At 43.2% G+C, this 20,417-nt stretch overlaps 1 protein-coding gene across 1 annotated transcript in view; it reads right to left on the bottom strand.

Moving 5' to 3' along the window:
- Window positions 1-3,584: 3,584 nt before the first annotated feature.
- rtn4rl1b (reticulon 4 receptor-like 1b) overlaps window positions 3,585-20,417 on the bottom strand; it is a 173,368-nt gene continuing 156,535 nt past the window's right edge. The window contains exons 2-3 of the mRNA XM_053872130.1: window positions 7,218-7,669; window positions 3,585-6,006 (exon numbers count right to left, since the gene is read on the bottom strand). Of these exons, the coding sequence (XP_053728105.1) occupies window positions 5,125-6,006; window positions 7,218-7,669 (1,334 nt within the window). The 3' untranslated portion in view covers window positions 3,585-5,124. The remainder of the gene's footprint in view (window positions 6,007-7,217; window positions 7,670-20,417) is intronic.

The following is a 20,417-nucleotide window of genomic DNA, read 5'->3' as shown; positions in this document are numbered from 1 at the left end:
GGCTGTTTATGTTTGGATTTGCCGTTCGACTCCACAAATCTTGGAGAATAAAAGAACCCTGGAAGAAATTGTAGCAGGGTTTTCAGCAGGGAGGGTTGTGTGCACCACAGAGATATTTGAAAGTAGCAGCTGTTGCCAATGTTTGTGTGAAATTTTCTATATACTGTGTGTAAACAACAGTTTCACCGGGCGTCTCCTCTGAAAGAGTCTGAAGTGAGGTATTCCTGAATTCTGCCACCAGAAGTCTTCCATGAGTTGCTATTCTGTTGAGCTAGCTTATTAGCATCATTAGCAGACTTTTAGCATGTGTGTAGGTGGGCACCACTGAACACATCGAGCCACAGAAACTTGTGGTTTTAATGGAAATGTGGTCTTAGAAGGCATTCTTCTGTCTCTCTGTTTGTTTTGATGGATTCTAGCTTTTTATAGTTTCCATTACATCCATCCATTTTCTCCCGCCTACAAAAAAGGATGCAGGGCAGCAATCCCAGCAAAGAGGTCCCTGACTTTGTTCACCTCCAACAGCTCCTCCAGCTCTTTCTGGCAATACTGACATATTACTGGGAAAACCAAGACCCCTGGTCTTCCCTGGAGCCCCCCGCACGCACGGTGTCCCGCAGGCATCCTGACTAGATGTCTGCCCTTCAGTACAGATGAGCAGTGTTTTGCCTCCAAGACTCTCCTGGATGAATTCGCCTCTCACCCTATCGACACCCCGCGGAGGAAACTCATTTCAGCCGCGTATATTTGCAGTCTTGTCTTTCCTGCCACTGTGGAAAGTTTGTGACCAGAACTGGGAGTATAGATCGAGCAATAGCATAAGACGACACTCATTATTCTGTTAAAGCCATGGTAGAGGTCCCTCATATCTCCTCGGTGTTGTCTGTGAAATAAGTTTATGAAATGAAAAACGGCAAGATGTTGGGCTTGCAAATGTGTTCATGTTTGGGCTCAGGAACACCACCCCTACAGCCAGAGGCAGACAAGTGCGAGCCTCCATAGTAGGGAATTTCCGCAGTGTGAAAGAATCAGAATAGAATTCATTGCCATGGTCAGCGGGGGTCCCACCAACTAGGAAAGTCCTTCGAAATTCTCAGCCGAACGCACGATGTGCTGCAGTCAGCTCTTGTGCCTGGAGGTGGAGCTGTTGTACCAGACAGTGATAGAGGAGGTGAGGATGGACTGGATGATGGCCTTCAGTTAAGTCCAGGGCTGCCAACTCTCATGAAATCAGCATGAGATCTCGCCCGTTCCGCCCACTCACAATCTCAGCCACGGTCAGGTAGAGCCAAGTCAAGTCAATTTATAAATGCACTTGGTGGAACTACGCTGTCTCCAGGGACAAGTCCATTGAAATCTGCATCTGGGGATGCGGTTGGTGTCAGACTTCAAAAATTTAATGCATAGAACTGATGAGCATTTTTTGCTCAATATTATCAGAATGATGAGAAATGTGTTCAAGAAGGGGCACTTTTCACAAGCAGGGAAAAAGTGGGCTGGTGCTTGAGCATCGCTAGGGGGCGCATCCCATCGCACCAGGGACTCGCCCATTTTTATTAATAAAAAATAAAATAAAATAAATTGGACATTGTCCCTGAATTTTTTTTTTTTTACAACTCAAATTCTATCAGCGGCACCCAAGTCACCTGACCTAGCTGGACCAGCATCCCCCCTTTCCAGATGAAGCCTCAGGCCTTAGTCTTATCAGAAGTCACTATGGTCACCGCTATGTGACCATAGATAACTTTTATTATGTTACCTTAAAGGGAAGTCCATGTTCTGTTGTTTTGGGTGATAGGGGGCAACGACATGGCCCTGTTCTGACTCCAAACCACGACCTTGAGGAGCTGATTCCTCTTGCAAAATCTGCTCCGGTGACAATGGTCACCTCCCCTTGAAGATGTTCTTGGATATGTTTTAAATATTTTACTTGCAGAGCTAGTCAAGTGACTAGTCTAGTGACTGTGGTGATGACCTCCAGCATCATGTTGTTTATCTGGACCTTGGGGCGAACATTTTCCATTAAAGTTCGACATGCTTAGCCCTTCTGCTACAGCTTGGGCTGAAACACTGTCAGCATACCTTTTTAGAACCCTGTCGGAGGTTGTTTCCTCCAGGTACTTCATGAATGAATGGATAAAGAACCGTGTGGCGTCTCAGGTGGATTTCTTGAGCAGAGCTAGTGGGCATTCACATTTAAATAAAACAGTTGCATTGATCCTTTACACCCTGTTGAGAAAGAAACACAGCTACATCTTAAAACACATTTTCCACTTTCTCACAGCCTGGGATTAATGTCTGACATTAATGCCTGTGCAGTGTGCGACCGGGTCGTCGCAGTACTCCCCACAAATGACTGACAGATCCCATACTAGCTATCAATTCAAATATAATTACTTCATCGGTGCATAGAAATCCTCCTCATGTGCTCATTCATCATGTTTTTCTTTTCTTCAGGGTTGGATTGAAAAACTAACCAGCGAATCAATTTCTATCATGCGAGTCCGATGAGTGGAATTTATGTTGAAAAGGTCTGTTAATAATAAGTCATGGCCAGAGTATCAACAGCCACCGCCATGACTTTCCGCTGGACTTCGGAATGACTCATTGGTTCATGCCGTTAATACAGCATCCTTTTCGACTGAATGTTCCCAGTGTTAATGTGTCAATGAATATTTTGTGAAGGTTGTTATTATGGTGAAGTCACACATACCGCTTAATCATGAAGGTTGAAAAGTGGAATCTGTTTCTTTGGGAATAAATGGAAAGTTTGATGCTTTGTTCTGCTTGTGGGTTCATCTGGGTCATCCACTTTCCAGAGGTTTCCAGGTAAACAACATCTGTCTCTGTTGGCGTATTCGGAATATTTGCTGTGTATGACAGTGCTATGAAGAGAAACGTGTTTTCATGGGAAAAGAGAAGAAAATGGTGTTGAAAGTGTGTCAACGTCTTTGCGATTGAAGTGTTCCCGCAGATTTTGTGAAGCTGAAAACTGTGTACTCAGACAAAAACTGTTTGAAAGAGTAGATGAAATAAACACTTCAGAACTCTTGCAGGTCATTTTGTTTGTGCTCTGGCAGTTAGTTTCGAACAAATATTTCTCTTCCAGATTTGAAGTCTTGCTTTGCTTTCAAGTCACAATGGTTATTTTCCATATTTTGTCAATCAGAAAAGCTGTCCACCTCGGTGTATCTTTGGCTTTGGAGTGAACCTGGTCCTTTCTGTGAGGAGCACTTGTTCTCCCAGTGGTTGTGTGAGTTGCACCCTGGCATGCTGTTTTGCTCCCACGGTCCACAACACCGAGGTTCATTTACAACTTCAAAATTCCACTCAAAAAAAACCCTCACTCTTTTGAGGTGCTATATATACCAAGTGACACCACTCATTATCCAGTATGAGTATCGTATGGCTAATGCGTCAAACAAAAGTGCAACAGTAACACACAGACTGCTGACTTCAGCATCATTTGACCCAGTATAGGATGGGAAGATTATATTTCAGTTGTAGGATGGAAGGAAGTTGGTCTGCTTGTCCGAAACAGCGAGTTAATAAACAGACATACACTGCAATGTTAGCCATAAGAAGATATAGATTTTAATATCTTTATAAACATTTCTGTACTGTTGTTCACAGATGATAACTTGCTGAACAACTGGTAAAAAAAAAATAAGATGAGTACAATTGAACAGTAAATAAAGTGGTGACCAATAATGCGATCTTACGACGTGATAAAAAATGGAAACAAATTGAAGATGACAGAAAAAACAAAACAAGACTTTCTCCAGACAGGAGAAGGAAAAGAACCCTGTAATCATCATTGATGTCACTGTTTCTTTTTTCTCGTAGTAGTACAGTAAATGATTAATATCAGCACTGCAAGAGGTCCTCTTGTCGCCATAGTTACAGTTCACATCATTGAAACAAACACCGTCTTATCAGTTGAGTTACAGGAGGCACAAAAGCTCCATGAGTACAGCGAGATGTCCTGTCAGGTCATTTGTTTTGTTCAAATCCCCAGCGCACTTTTGACTCCGATATTTGGTGGACTGAGTTGGTCCATAAAGAGGCTTCATAGTGATCTTCTCAGCGTGATTCTACTCCAACCACGCGCTCCGTTTTCCATCGCTGACTGTTCTGCTGAATCATCTTCGCACACGCCAGTGTCGCTCCGGTATCCAACTTGACTTGACATAATCACGAAAAAAATATATTCCTCATATTCTCAGTGTGATATTGTTTTTGCTTACGAAAGTTCAGTTACGTCACTGAGAAGCTGAGGAAGCCATGTTCGACTCCTCTAAGGCTCCTGGAGACCCCGCCGCAGGGATCCGTCTATAGGTCCGTTTTGTGTCTTCAAACAAAAAAAAAAGAAAAAAAAGCTGAAAGGACCGACATCTGACACGAGATCGAGACAGACTTCCCAATATTCACAGCTTTGTCTCTCATAGACGCACATTGTTTTGCTGAGGAATGAAAGCACATTTCACTGTTTTGCTTCTGTAAATTGATTAGAAAAAGGAGTGAGATTCTAAAAAAAAAAACTTTGCCAACATTGTTAGCATGTAGCTAGCTGTCTGGTTGCTCCGTTTATGGCCATTTAACATCTCTGGCTTTTGATTTCCTCTTCTGTAACAATGGACGATGACTGATAACTCTTTTACAGACGACTTCGTTACACCGCAAAACAATGCAACAAAAGAAGTGCGGCAAAATAATAATAATAATTAAAAAAAACAGGCTGTCCACAGTCTATAGCCGTTGAAATGAAAACTGGATGAAGACTTGACAAGTATTTTCTAATTGTGCTCTGTTATATTTTTCCCAGCAAATTTTGGTTGTTTGTGCTCCTGACCCATGACGCAAATATATATATACACATGAAACCCTTCCAGGCTGTAGTGGCAGTGCACGCTAACTTCAATTTCTGACGGTGAACGCTCTCCTTACCGGATGTTTGATGCTTGTTTTTATTGGGTAGTTAAGCTCCCTGCTTTACATTTGCACGTATAACCACACACACACGCACACACACACACATAAAAGACACGTCGGCCTTGTTGTGCAGGAGCGAAAGAGGGTTTGTGTTTTTTTTGTTGTTGTTGTGATTAGCTTTTCCTCTGGATGTCAGCGGAGAATGAAGTCAAAAGTTGTTATCAAGGCTGCCAAGAGGGCGTGTCCATATCGTAACGAGCGGGACGCCCTGTTATTGGCTTGCTGAACCCCGCTAGGGGGCCGAACAGTGGTCCGGGGAATACACTTGTGCTTCCGCCGGGTGAGGGTTCCGTCAGGGGACGTGTGGTCATGTTTCCCACCATCTGAGAAATCAGGCGAGGAATCATCCTTGTCTGCCAGGATCTCCTTCGAGTTGTGGACCTCATTGTCACCCTTTCCCTTGCTCGAGCGGTTCCGAGGCTTGGTGCAGTTCCGTGGACGGCTCGGTCTAGACGGTTGCAAGACGTTGGTCTGGCCACCCGAGCCAACAACACCCCGATTCATGGAAGGATTCACCGTCCCGGACAAGTTGTTGGTTTGGGCTCTGGACTCAGAATTGATAATCGCAGGCGAACAGTCGGGAAAGTCCTCTTTGCGTAGCTCCTTTAGGTCTTTCCCGACCATATCAGCAGGCGCTTGACAGCCCACTGAAGACGTGGAACCTCTGAAACGTTTCAACCATTCCCATAGCGTGAGGGCCTCGCAGTCACATGACCAGGGATTGTCATTGAGGCGCAGATATTCCAGGGCCGGCAGAGTATCCAGGCACTGGCCAGAGAGTTGTATCAGGGAGTTGTTGAACAAGTACAGGGTCGTGAGACGTTTCAGGTCATGGAAGGCCATGCGATGGACCCACTCAATCTGGTTTTGGTGCAGAAGGAGACGATCCAGGGCACGGAGACCTCTGAAGGTGTTTTGGTTGAGTCTCCAGAGACGATTTCCGTGGAGGAAAAGGTGACTCAGGTTGTGGAGATCCCCAAACGTGTCGTCTTGCAGGAACTTTAGATGATTGTCCTGAGGAAGTAAAGGAAGAATTAGATTCATTCCACTACATTGAGAAACTCTGTACAACTAGGTATCACATTAGACCCTAATGTGGCGTTACTACAAGGTTTAAAGAACCTTGTAGTAATGCCACATTAGACCCTAATGTGGCATTACTACAAGGTTTAAAAAACTTTGGGATTCATTGTTTTAACCCTATGGATGGAGATTGGTTCAAAATCCTCAGAATCTCATTTCATTTCCTCTCATCGATTCCGTACTGTACAGTCCAACTCTGATCACAGTTATAAAGAATTGTGTTTATGAAAAAGTGTTCTGTGTTTTATCCATGATGCTGGACAACCCTGAGCTAACAGCTAGCTTGACAGTTAGCATGGCACTAACTGCTGTTTTCAGAGGAAACTGATTTGTTTTTCATGATGTCACACACGTCACCTTGTTTTTACAGTGACATAGCCAAGTGTCCCCAATCTCAGGAGCTACACTGAACGCATCATTTCAGATGTCATGTTTATATTGTTAGTCAAGTAAAACCGTTCAAGCATGATACGCAGACCTATTAAATGAGGGACATACACGTACATTGATGTTTTAAATTGGTCACATGCACCAATAAAGATCTCAGTTTAAAAGAACTGGAGCTCTCTGTCAACTGTGTCATGGTTCACGACTCATTCTTCTGATGCTAAATCCACAGAGCTTTTTGAACTCTAAAGGACAGTTACTCTAGTTCCCTTGTCATTTGTGCAACAAGAAGTTCAAAAACATCATTTTTCATTCTGATTTGACTCTTTATAATCTACAAAATGGTTCAGTAGAAGGTTTTGGTAAGTAGTAGGAATTGCTAAAATCAAAAACAATGCCCAAACCCATTGACACAGACCTGTTTCTCTTCCTTTTTTCTCATTGGGAATTGCAAAATAACTTAATCGCTAAGCCGTATGGGCGTATGGATGTGTTTAAATACAAACACAAATTTCTCACTCACAACACAAATCTGATCACAGGTAGTGGTTTCTCTGTCTGAGGCACTTAGGTGATGCTTTTTCGTCAACACAACAGCAGGACAGGACATTGAACCCGACTGAGACCAACTCGCTACATTTGTGAGGAGAGATGCTAAGCAAACCTATAGCTAGTATTAACGGTGATAACCCTGCTATCAATGCTATCGACTTCCCGGCCTCTTTTGTATATGAACTGCTTGAATGGTTGTGTACCTGCAGGTAGAGATACTGCAGGTTCCTTAACCCCTGGAAGATGTTGTTGGGAAGAGAACTGAGTCCACATCTGTACAGGTGCAGCGCGTTGAGCCTGCTGAGCCCGTGAAAGGTGTTTTCAGCCAGCGATCGCAGGTGTCTGTTGTCTCCCAGATCCAGCTCCTCCAGCAGCGAGAAGCCCTGGAAGGTCGATGGCTCGATGTACGAGATGTTGTTGGAGTAAATCCAAATAGTCACTGTGTTGGTGCTGAAGTGACCTCTGAGTAACCGGTGGATCTTATTGTTCTGTAAGAAGATGCGCTCGCTGTCGGGCGGGATGCCTTCGGGGACCGACAGGAAGTTGTGAGCTTGGCAAGAGACGGTGCTTGGTGCAGTGTAGCAGATACAGTGACGGGGGCAGGACCAGGAAAACTCCAGCCCGCAGAGAACCAGCAGGAACTCCAGTCCACAGCCTGCAAAGACCACCAGACATAAAAGGGACGGTTAGTCTGGTGACAAAAGAAACTGATGTCGGAGTACATGGTATGACTAAACAGTTGGTTTGGGCTTGTGAGGACGCATTGCTGTGATTTCACAGAGCCCTGTGCTTGTAATGGGTATATTAAGAGTCATGGGAGTAATTCAAGTGCGGGCAGCCAAGCAGTGAAAAGAATAGAGCATAAAATGTTAAGGTCACTGGCTACTGGAATTGCATGCCAGGTGAAGGGGACCACACAAATGTCTTTTCAATATAATAACAAGGCGCAGACATTGAATCTTCACATGCTCAGTCAATGAACGTTTTTATCATGTGAGTTTTCCGACAATGGTTTCATGGCTTTAGAGCGGTTGATAGATAGAGAATCACACCACGACCATTGTAGCAGGCTGCAACAACACGACAGTAACATCGCAAGTGTTGCCTGCACTGTTGATGATGGGCCCATGAATCAAAGGCAGTTGCAAAGACGGATCACTGGGGAGACGGTAATCCAGCTATGCTGTACTTAAAAGCATCGGAGTGAGTAAAGGGGTCGCACTTTGGTATCATTCAACGGACTAATAATCTTTAATAATTGAGTGAGCAATTGCCGTAGTGTTGCTCTTAACAGTACCAGCAAGTGTATTTGACATGTTTCTATGCAGTACAGTAGTTACACTGTAGAGAATAAAACAGCTACTGCATTTTGCTTTCTTAATCCCAAAGAGTCTCCTGCAGTGATATGAATCTAGTTTGTTTCCTCCTGTTGACATGGAGTTATGGATCGTGGATTAGAAGCTGAACTTCTCGCTGTCTACTCAAGAAGATGACTGTTATCTATTCTGGCTGAGAACCATGGTCTCTGAGAGGAGCTGATTATGACATATCTTGCAAAGGTGGCAAATACCAAAACTATTTCCTCACTCTCAGTCTTCACATATAACAAGGGCAAAACCCTGAGACAGTCTTGCAAAAGGTTGAGCTCATTATCCGACAAGGGTCATACAGGGACCAAGGGCCCCTTGTAAAAGGGTTTCGTCCCATAACTCCAGAGGAACACAGTCATCCAGCTGACAATACACATGGTTGACTAATGAACCTATGAAGAGCACGTTGAAGGTGCAATTGTAGCTAGTGTGGAGCTGATGAGGCTTCATGAAAGAGTGTCCTAGATGGCACTGTCGCCTCAAAAAAAGGTGCAGGATGCACAGATAAAGAAGGTGGGGGGTTTTAAGTACTTAGGCTCAACTGTCCAGGGTGATGGAGAGTGTGAGAGAGGTGAAGAAGCGGGTGCAGGCAGGATGGAATCACTGGAGAAAAGTGTCAGGTGTGACAAAAGGGTGTCGGCAAGGATGAAAGGGAAAGTGTCCGAAAGGGTGGTGAGGCCAGCAATGTTGTATGGTTTGGAAACAGTGGCACTGAGGAAAAGACAGGCGGCAGAGCTGGAGGTAGCAGAGATGAAGATGCTGAGCTTCTCTCTGGGAGTGAGCAGGACGATGATAGGATCAGAGGGATGTGCTCAGGTGTTTAGGAGACCAAGTCAGAGAGGCTAGATGGAGATGGTTTGGACATGTACAGAGGAGAGAGAGAGAGCCAGTACATTGGTAGATGAAGATGTTGAGGTTGGAACTGCCAGGCAGAAGGTGGAGAGGAAGGCCAAAGAGGAGATTGATGGAGGTGGTGAAGGAGGACATGAGGTTTGGAGGTTTGAGAGAAGAGGAAGCAGAGGACAGGGTCTGGACAGGACGTCTAATACTATTATTGACATGTCCTGCTGCCCATCCATCAACGTCCAACAGTAAATGCTGCCTTTTCCTTCAATACAGGACGCAAAAGTCCACTTTCCCAACGTCCAAATATAACGCAGTGTTTACGGCACTGAAGATGCCCAGTTATTCCGTCATTCTAAAGTGATGAAACGTTGGAGTTTCAAGCCTCAAGCTCAAGTGAGTCACTTGGCTCTTCAGTAAAGCTAACTGCGCAACTAAATCACAGATGTCATGTGACACTTCCTTCCTCATGTTCTCCCTCCACAGAGAGACTGTGTTTTAGGAAGCCATGAGCCCTTCTCTTCGTTCTTTGGCATCGCACCGTAGACAGTCAGATCTGATGTCTTATTTAAGCTTGTAGTCAGCTGCTGTGGGGCACCTCTTGATCGATGACGTGACTCCCCACGTCCCGGGGACAGGAGATGTGGCTCCTCCGCACGCTCCTCCTAAATGAGCACAACAGTATGTGCCTTATAAAAGCTCCATCTTCCAACCGCGGGCCGTCGTCTCCTTGCTTTATTATTCACGGCGTGGAGGAAGACCGATTCACTGGCTCTAATCGATACGCCTGCATCGCCTTTTAACTCGGCCTGTAATCCTTGGCTCTTTTATGCTTGAATTCGGCAGCTCTCCGCTGAGAGACAAGCATATTTGTGTGTGTTTTCCCTCCGACTAAGCTGAGTCTGACTCTGCTGACATTTAGCAGTAATTCTCTGTCTAGTTGCGCCGCGTTACCTGAGCACTCGTGCCCTCTCTGGCACTTCTCTAATCCGGGTTGTTAAGCTCCGCAACAGGCCAACAATAGTAACACTGGCCTCCCTCTGAACCAGAGCTGTGCACACCGGAAGAGCCATTTTTCGTGGTTGGACACCAATGTGAAGAGGGGCGGCCCACGTGTTGCGGAACGGCCAGTGAAGGTTGAAATGTCACTGGAGACTTTTGGGAAAATGTCATGACTGGTGTCGTGTCATGGGAGCGGTATTTCACCGACTGGTATTTGCATTAGTCACACGGCCAAATTGCTGTTCTCATGTTCAACTGCTGCTGTTTCTACTCTTCGTGCCAGTGTCTCGACCTTCAGTGGAGATGCAGTCTGGGCTACTTGACCTTCCTCTACCAGGCCGAGTGACATTCTAACCAAGCGCTCAAACCTCCTTCAGAGGCTCCTTCTGCGACTCCAGCATCTTATTAATGAGGTCAAACTTTTCAATGGAAAAAATATATGAAAACTACTTTCTGTCTCAACTTTCTTCACTTTAAATAAATTGCCATTTATTTTTATCTCTGAAATTATAACGGAATTATATATATATATATATATATATATATATATATATATATATATATATGGATAAGGATTATGGATGAGGATTAAACTGATGCACTTCTTCTATTTACACATCATCATAAACCACAAATGGAAAAATGTAATGCAATTTTTTTTCTACATTTCATGATGTTAAATGATATAATTATTAAATTTAACATAAGAAAATAGTTAAAAAAAAAAAACTTGGAACTTATAAGAACATTCATTTATTTTTCTAATTAACATCACACTATTTTTACACCTTTAAAAGACAAAAAAATCTGAATATGATTTTCTTTTCTTTATATTTACACATGCTATCTGAAAATATCTTTTATTTTTAAGGCAAGTAAATGTTTTATACTCCAGTCATTTATAAAACTTATGGAATATATTCACTTACTGACCCTTGTGAGATGTTTTATTCCCTCGTCTTAAAAATTTTTTTTTTGCCGAATATTTTCTGCAGACTTTGATGTCTCTTTTTTATTTTTTATATTTTAAATACATATTTCACCATTTCATTTTGCCTCACGCACTTCAGTACTGTCACAGTTCAGCGTTTCACTTCTACTGTAAGGTCTTTTTTTGGCGCGTCAAACGACTTATTGCATCATAAAAGTCATTTTAGATCGGAATGTTCACCGGTGAAACCCGAGTTATGAGGAAGAAAAGATTGTGTTTTGTTCTGGCATCACCTGCAGCCGGCAGATTCCATCTTTAACCAAAGCCATTATCCTCCCACTCCAGCACTTACATGTTTTTTAATACTGTGCCCATCAAGCATTTCTTCAGTGGCTTCAGATCTGAGCCTTCTAATAGAAAAATCATCCTCGGCAGCAAGAGACAGACACTGATGAGTGAGATATGAAGAAAAGCCGCAGCGATGGGGAGAGAATTTCAATGACTGATGTGGCAGCAGCATGTCACCACCAACTCATACATTCTTCATCCCCCAAGTCTGCTCTTCTCATGCGTCTGCTTTTGTTATTATGCCAGCGCAGGCTGATGGAGATGACTCTGTGCACTCTGTCGATACCCAGCTCGTCCTCCTGAAATCCATATGTTGGATCTGTATTTAATAGTTCAGTCAGTTTTAGTTGTCATCAAATGAGTCAGACAGTAGAACAACTAGATGCTTGTTGAGACAAGGGTTTACATACAGTTTTCACTTAGGAAAAATAAGAGCGGAAAAAATGGAAATCAAGTGGAAAACAGAAGGAAAATTTTTCTATAATTTAGTATATAATATCTATTTATTTTCACTTTGTATATTTGTACATTTACTTTCATGTTTTTTACTCCTGATATTCCGCATTTTTCCCTGTGTAAGACTAGCTATTTTTAAACAAAAATAGATTATTATTTATATTTGAATTATCACTACTTTACCTGTTTTAATTCCTGAAAGATAATAAATAAATCACTGATATATTAGTTGGTTTTCCAGTCATTCTGCGGTTCAACTCTCCTTTTTTAACAAAGGCCCTGTTGGAATCGCGCTCTCAGTAGGTGTGAAAATGCCTTGGTATTCTGAGAACTAAAGGAGTTTTCAGTCTAGACACCATGTATCAGTGATGAATGATTCAATTCTATCACGATTCTATCTATATTTATAAATGCTGACCCCATATTTGAATGTAATTTACTAGTGTGTTCCGTCAGTAACAATACAAAGTATAAATGGTGGAAAATATACACAATCCAACTTCTTTCAAATCAAATACAGTAACCCAAAATAATAAAAATCATAATTTCAGATGGACACTGAAAAGTAGCTAGATATTTACCTCCATTTATTAGAAACAAATATCTTTAAATTTAGATTTAAATAACCATTTACAATGATATTGCTGCTACAGTTAGTGTCGGTGCACTGTCATGTTCATTTTTTAAATTTTATTTATCATATTCGCAAAACATTATTGCATGTGTAAAGTAAAAAGATATGCGAGTTGCACCAGCCTCTTTTTAACACATGAATCCATTCAACAACTTCCAGGCTGTGTCCAGCGCACTTCTAAAACTCCCCCAACTCAGCAGTCAGAGCGGCCGGTCACGACTCTGCACTCTGGTTTGGTTGAAGGAACTGCACCTGAATAAAAATGAGTCGGCGAGAAAGGAAGCGCGCGCGGATCATTCACGAAAGTAGAGGACACCCATGGCTACACCCGTCGCACAATGCCAGGAATAAATGCATTTGTCTGGCGAATGAGGGCGACCATGTCTTAGAAAAACCGCCGTGGACCTTTCAGCCCAGAGTAAGTTCGATGCATAGTGTCCAGATTTGAAATCAAATCGTTACGATTAATTTCAGTCACAATTGGCTCCGTTACGCTAAAAGTTTTGGACTTGCTGATGAAGAATTTTTTTAAAAAAAAGGACATTGAAAAAGGCACGGGTCCAGTTTCAGCAGTTTCATCATTCCACCTTCAAGTGTGTGGTGATGCAACTCATCTCGCTCTCACTGATGTCGGACGTTATTTATTTCTTCTCGGCGCCGAGGCCCGTCATGGCATCGTTCCCTTTCTTCTCCAGAGGTTCAGAAGCAGAAATGGATCCATAAATATAGCCAGTATAGCCGCGGTCCCCTGACAGACAATGGGAGTTGACGGCGTGGAATATCAATGGAAGACAGTTCACACCAGCGTTGCCCTCATGAATATCACATCACTGCTAATAGGAGGGAAATGGTGAGTCTGTCCTGATACGTGACTCTTCGCGTGATTCGACCGGACAAACTCAATTTCTTTTCCACCGACGCTGATGAACTGTGCGTTGTTGGTAAATGATGTCTTCACTGGTGCTGACCATAGTCCTGGAGCAACTAACATGGAGTATTCTGCTGAGTTGAAACGCTACCCTGAAAACACTGTGGTCCCCTGAGGGGAGGGTTTTTCTCTAGACCTGATCCTCCTCCCTCCTACCCGCCATTGCTTTGATGATGCCATTTGTTACGGCACCTCTGTAGCACATGTACAGCCCAGAGGTGGGAGTAAGTCACACAGTAGGTCTCAAGCAAGTCTCCAGTCTTAACCCTCAAGGCTCAAGCAAGTTGGGTCAAGTCATCAGAATGAGAAAAACTTTATTAATCCCAAGGGAAATTATGTTCGTAACATGCTCTGTACTCAACATATCGCAACAAATTGAAAAGAAATAATATTATAAAGCGCAAAAACAAAGCTATACTAAAGAGCTGAGAAACCATGTGAACAAAGTGCGAGAAAATGCAGTTCAAGAAGAATCCTTCGTCGTGATTTTTTCACAGATGAATTGTACGTTTTTATTGCCACAGGATGAAAGGAGCTCCTGTGGCGCTCAGTCTTTGACTTGGGTAGTCTCAGTCTGTTGGTACGTGTGCGTCTGTATTGGACCAGGTGATGTTGTCCAGGAGGCTCCTTAGTTTCAGGAGCATCCTTCTCTCCACAACCGTCAACGAGGACTCCAGTTTCACCCCCACCACATCACCAGCTTTGCGGTTGAGTCTGTTGAGTCTGTTAGTGTCCGCGACGGTTAATCTGCTGCCTCAGCAAACCACAGCGAACAGAATTGCACTGGACACCACCGACTCATAAGACATCCTCAGCATTGTCTCGCAGACGTTGAAGGACCTGAGCCTCCTCAACAAATAGAGATGGCTCTGTCCTTTTTTGTAAAGGGCCTCAGTGTTCTGAGCCCAGTCCAGTTTATTGTCTATGTGGGCCCCAAGATATTTATAGTCCTCTACCGTGTCCACATTGACCCCCCGGATGGAAACAGGGGTCACAGGAGACTTGGTCCTCAGTAGGTCCACCACCAGTTCTTTAAATTACAAGATGTACGACAACATGCTTGAAGCGCGGACTGTGCAAACAGCAATTTGTCTTTTGTTGTCCGTCCTATCGTCTTTAAATCGAATGATGTGTGGAACCTCCCGCACTTTCCATTGCCATGCTTGAAGCTTGCGTCAGATGATCATGCATACAGGTCGCCAGGTTGGATAACATATGTCTATTCAAAAAAATAACTGCAGAATATGTTCTCTCAATATGGAAGAAAACAACTTGTCAAGTCATTCCACGCAGTGACTTAAGTCGGACTCATCTCAAGTCCCTAGACTCGAGTCTCCGGTCGTGCCGTCCATCACACGTTTGTCCACAACACAATAGTGTGTCAGAGTCACAGCTACTTTTGAGCAAGGCTGTCCCACAAATGCGCCCAGTGACATCACAGCCCACTCCGCTTGCCCGTTTATTGGTTTTCAAATGTCATGTAAGGTGAACGTGGCGCGGCTAATAACGTCTGCTTCTCCCTTCACTCATTAACAGTCATGAACTCGGTCATTAGAAGAGGGAGCACGCGAGCGGAAAAACTACAAACATCCCAGCGTCAGCAGCAGGTTCAAGTGTTGCGGAGTAACCGATGAGGTCAGCGCGACACAATGTTGCGACACAAATTCAAGTTGTTTTTATTCACCTGCTCCGCGACCCCCTTCTGTCAGAGCTGATCACTATTAGTCTGCGGTCATAGTTGTGTTGATGGAACTGGACCATTAAGGACACTCTTCTCTCAACCGCACTGAAATGATGTGGAGGAATCTTATATAAGATGTTGAAGCACGAATACGAAGCATCGGATTTGAAACCTTTTTTCAGTCAGATTATGTCCTTCCTTTATTATAAACCAAGAATTATTTTAAACTTCATTATGTTCTGAGTTTGTACCACAAGAAAACCCGGACTGTTTTGTGAAGTCCTTTCACAGTAATTTATTCAATTTCTAAAGGAAGGCAAATATTCTTTTGTTGTTGTTTTTTTTCCTGGTAATGCTTTTTAGGCCGAAAACTTCCTATAATTGATTTTGAAATACGCTGAGCTGCTAGTTTCAGTTTTCTACCGTGTTTTCTTGTTATTCTGAATTTTATTTTATTTTATTTTATTTTATTTTATTTTATTTTATTTTATTTTATTTTATTTTATTTTATTTTATTGACAGCACTTTATTCCAAAGCACTTTCCTAGTTGGTGGGATCCCACTGACCAAGGCAATAAAGTTCATTCTGATTTTGATTCTGATTCTGACTGAGTGAAAGGAGAGTTTGGAGACAAAACCCTCTTGTCACTTTACTTCACGTCATAATCACTGGGTTATTTCATCTACTTCTCACGCCGCGGTCTCCGTGTCGGTCCGTGTTGACGCCAGTGCGATCTGTGAACCGATGGTGTCCTCCGTTCGACGGCGTCAGACGTGATTGAAACACGTGGCGCCTGCTGCCTGGGAACATCACGGTTGAGACTCTTGAGTCATGTCGGGGTTGAGCAGAACGTCGTGTTCTCTCGGACTCATTCACCATCTGCTAAGTGCTTTTTTATAGCTGCCCTGTGCTTAATGAGGCTGCACCGTCAGTTAACCTTTCCCAGATTTAGGACAGATAGTAAAATGAAGCCTTAGACAGACACAGAGAAAAAAAAACCCGAGGTGTTCTGCATGCATCTGCGGAAGGTCTCATCGCATTGATTGACCTTTTGCTCACTGGTGCTCGACGTTTTGCCTTTGTATGAACAGACTGCCGGTTTGTCTCCACTGTTTCATACCAAGGGTTCAGCATGGGTGACATTTTCCCTCCTGTCTTATGGGTGAAAGTAAAGCTTTCATGTTAACACAGCCCATAAAGCACTGCAACCAGTGAAGCCCTAACAATTCATGAAGTTACTGGCAGAAGGTTGGGGGTGGTTCCTTTTTTGGTTCTGACTCCTGGACTATAAAGGCCAAGTGAGTTGTGAGTGAGTTGGGTGTCAGCCAGCACCATTCAGGCCATCAAGCAACAACATTTTTTTTTCGGAGTTTGGCCACTGTTTTATCATATTTAATAATTTTAATTGTTCATTTAAAAGTCAGTGGAATCTATTATGATCATGAGGGAGCGGCTCCTTCTTTCCCACTGGAGTCAGTGTTGGTGGACTTGGACTGTTAAAAAGCAGAGGGTACTTTGGTCACACGTTTACATTTATTTGTCATTATCACTCTCTTTATTCTATTTATTTATTATCAAATTATTTATAATATGCATTTATTCCTATCTTTTTACTGATATCATCTGATCTATGTATGCAATGTGGGGCAACTTTGTGTTTTACGTTTACTGTTTCACTGTGTGCGTCTTTCTTGTACGGGGTGTGTCTTTGATGTTTTGGCTGTCTTTGATGTCTTAGTGTCTTTGCTTGTTGCTGCTGTGACACGTTGAATTTCCCCACAGTGGGACAAATAAAGGACATGGTTTCCACAGTGTTGCTTTGTGCATGTCTTTCATGTCTGTCTTTAATGTTGCCACTGCCGACAAGCACAATCTCCCCATTGAGGAAAGAATAAAGGCAATCTAGTTGAAGTTATGGTCACAAACCAAATTCTGTTCTTTATATTTTTTTATACAGTTTTCTTTCTTTTGCCTCCTCTAAATTGGGAGGGTATTTCCAGACTCATTTTTACGCCTTTGTTTCCTGACCACTGAGCTGCCAGGGCAGAAATATGGTGAAATGATTTACCCGTTTAATGCTCTACAAGCTTCTGCCTCCCTGTCAACATGTGTCTGACTCGGGTGACCGCGGACCTGGATCACCTCACGATAGCTGCGGCTCATCAGTATGCCACACTTACAGCGACTCACTGAACTGAGGTGCCACAGGATGTGTGATGGTCAGCCCCGTGACTGCTCCTCATCACTAACTGACACCTTGTTTTAATGAACGTATACGTCATGAAAGGATGTGCTACTGTGGCCATTTATCCCTCTGATGTGTCTCCGGCTGCCAATCATCACACAACAGTTGTCGGGCATATTGCATTCATTTATGAGGATGTGGGCAAGGACTGTGCCGAGCGGCAGCAGAACTCAGTGATTGTATAGTTCTGGCCGACAGAGAGAAATGAATAAATATGCGGGTTTGAAAAGTAAAGGACATTAGCATTCCATCAGGCTATGAATGTTATTCACACTTTTCAGACTTGAAAATGCATTTCAGGTTCTGCTCCTTATGGAGCGAAGAATGTTTTAACAGCGCCTTTCAAGTCTCTCCCAATAACAATCTCAACTCTGACTCCCCTGTGTCCTGGAATCAGTGCCCTGGAATCACCTCCCTTGACCTGAGGCTAGTTGGTGGACTTTTTGACACCATCTCCAGGACTCTGCCTTTTGTCGCCCTAAGAAAGTATAGCCTGTGAGTTGCCTTAAGGAAAGTCTATATTACTAACCCCCAATTTTCAGCGGGAGCTGGAGTGGTTACTTCAGTGTGCTGAACCGCTGTTTTCCATATCCACTAGGAGCGGAGCACGGCATCGCAGAGCGGTGGTTCTCCACTCGGTTACGCCAGAATTGTAAGTCACGCAGGAACCTGTGGATTGAGAGTGGATCCGACGCCGTGAAAGAATTTGGCCAGTCCAACCACTCTGCATGTCGTGCATCGCTTTCAATTTCATTTGTCTTTGTAGTGTTTGCGACGTGTGTCATGTAGAATGGGCCGACGCTCGACCTCCAAAAAAAGAAAGAGTGGCTCGCCAACTTGTCAAGAAAAAAAGCTCCGTCCTCAATCTCACTTCTCGTGCGCCAGCTTTGACGTAATGTTTACATTCCTATTTCACCGTAAAATGCGACTAGTGTTTCATTTTGAAATGTTTCCGGATTCATGTCACTTTTCATGTGCCAACTTCCTGTTTATTTCTCACCACTCCAATGTCGCGCCGAAAGAAATCCTTGCCGAAGCAGTAACTGTAGCGGTGCAGGAACGTTCCGGTCGTGTGCAAACCGAGTGATACTCCTGGTGGAAATTGGGGTCCAACTCAACCGGACCTCATGAGTGGGGAAAGAGTTTCTAGAAGGGGTCAGGTGACTGGGACCAGGCTTCGCAAGGCAAGCACAAGCTCACAAACCAGGGTCTGTCCATTAAAAACAACTCTTGAAACATGCAAGCTGATTTTAGCATCATGTTCAGCAGCCTGTACGCCATTTTATCTGCGGATATCTGCCTCATTTTTTTGGTGACAAGCAAATGTCTTGCCAGAATAGCAGTTAAACCCCCGGCTACACGCTCTTCCTGCTATCACTGCTAACAGCTCTGGGATCCTACGAGCTCTTGAGTGTTAACTGCCCATTTCAGCGAACATCAACCCTAAAAATCATTGGGTTTTAAACAGGCGGAAACATATCCCAACGTAAGACTCCAGGTGGAGCGCTGGTGGCAGCGCTGCCAACACATGTACATTACATTTTCATTAACAAACTTAATAGGTGTGAATGCCTCTCGCTTACATCAGGCCAGATCATCGGCAGCAGCTGGGCTTTTACTCCTCACAGCATTCTGTTGAGTGCTGATAGATGCCAGATGGTTCCCACAAACTCCCTCTTTGTACAAATAAACAGGTTGACTGGTCAAATCAGCGCCGTCGGAAGCGAATAACAATCTGCCACCAACCGCATTCATTCCTCATGACAGCAGCCGAGCAAAGGATACAAATATATGGCAGCCCTGTGGCTCCATGGCGCTGCTCTGGCCAGTGTATACTAATGGTTCCGCTGTTGCTTTATAAATCATCGGAAGTGTTTTTCCCCATGGAGGGAACGTGCTGTAGCTCCATTAAAGCCAGATAAATAATGTATCATGCCGTTTCGATGCATGTATTCGTTCATCATGTTTATAAGTTTCACATTTTCTTTCAGCGGAAAGTTACACAGCCTTTTTTCCTGGACACATTTACTTCCTTTTGATCTTTAATTCAAACTTATTTAAATATATTTCACCATTGACCAAGTGAATTAGCTTTTATTTATTCAATATCTAAATCAGGAGTTCTTAACCTTTTTCATCTCTGGGCCCATTCAATAGCACACTTTAATTTGTGATCAACAACCATATTGAATCTAGTTACACGGAAACAAACTAAAAGCTTGTGAAATGACATGAAACCATGTGACCATCGCAGAGATATTTGTCAATGAAACGTCCAACCAGCAGCAGAATCAAGTCATATTCATCAAATTTACTAAAGAAAAAAAAATCCTCTTGATGTAAACTGTTGAGAAAATTGAAAAAAATGATAATAAACTGAATAAAATAAATAGAATAAAACCATGTGTAATGAACACAAAATAAAACTATATTTTATTTAAACGCCAAAGAAGAGATAAGTCAGTGTACAAGTATAAATGAAAGTATCGCCGTAAATTTACATTTTCAAAAATGCTTCAACAGGTGCTTTCATGAACGGTTTTTACTGTTGCATCACTTTCTTTATAATTTTTTTTTTATTTACAAGAACTTAGTTAACATCACAGATTTGCAGCTGTCAAGTCAATTCAGTGACTCACTACTGCCACCATATGTGGCTAATGTATTAAAACTGAGCGTCTCGCAGCCCTCATGGCCCAAAGGTGTAAAACAAGTAAACTGTTAGCAGCCCTCTAGGAGGCGCTCATGACCCCACCATGGGCCCCGTACCTATGGTTAAGAATAACTGCTCTAAATTACATGTAAAAAAAAAAAAAGTTAAATCAGGAACAGTTTTTTTCTGTGTGTCTTTATTCGTAGCTGAATCACCTCAACACACTAAGTGACGTCTGGAGCACGATCGAGTGATTTGTTGGTGTGAATGGTGGGTGTGTTTATTGATTTCTTGTTGGGGCCTTGAGTGCT

Source organism: Synchiropus splendidus, chromosome 8, assembly GCF_027744825.2.
Source record: "Synchiropus splendidus isolate RoL2022-P1 chromosome 8, RoL_Sspl_1.0, whole genome shotgun sequence".
Classification (NCBI taxonomy): domain Eukaryota; kingdom Metazoa; phylum Chordata; class Actinopteri; order Syngnathiformes; family Callionymidae; genus Synchiropus; species Synchiropus splendidus.
The sequence above is the reverse complement of the archived record's forward strand: the minus strand, read 5'-3'. Positions and strand labels throughout refer to the sequence as shown.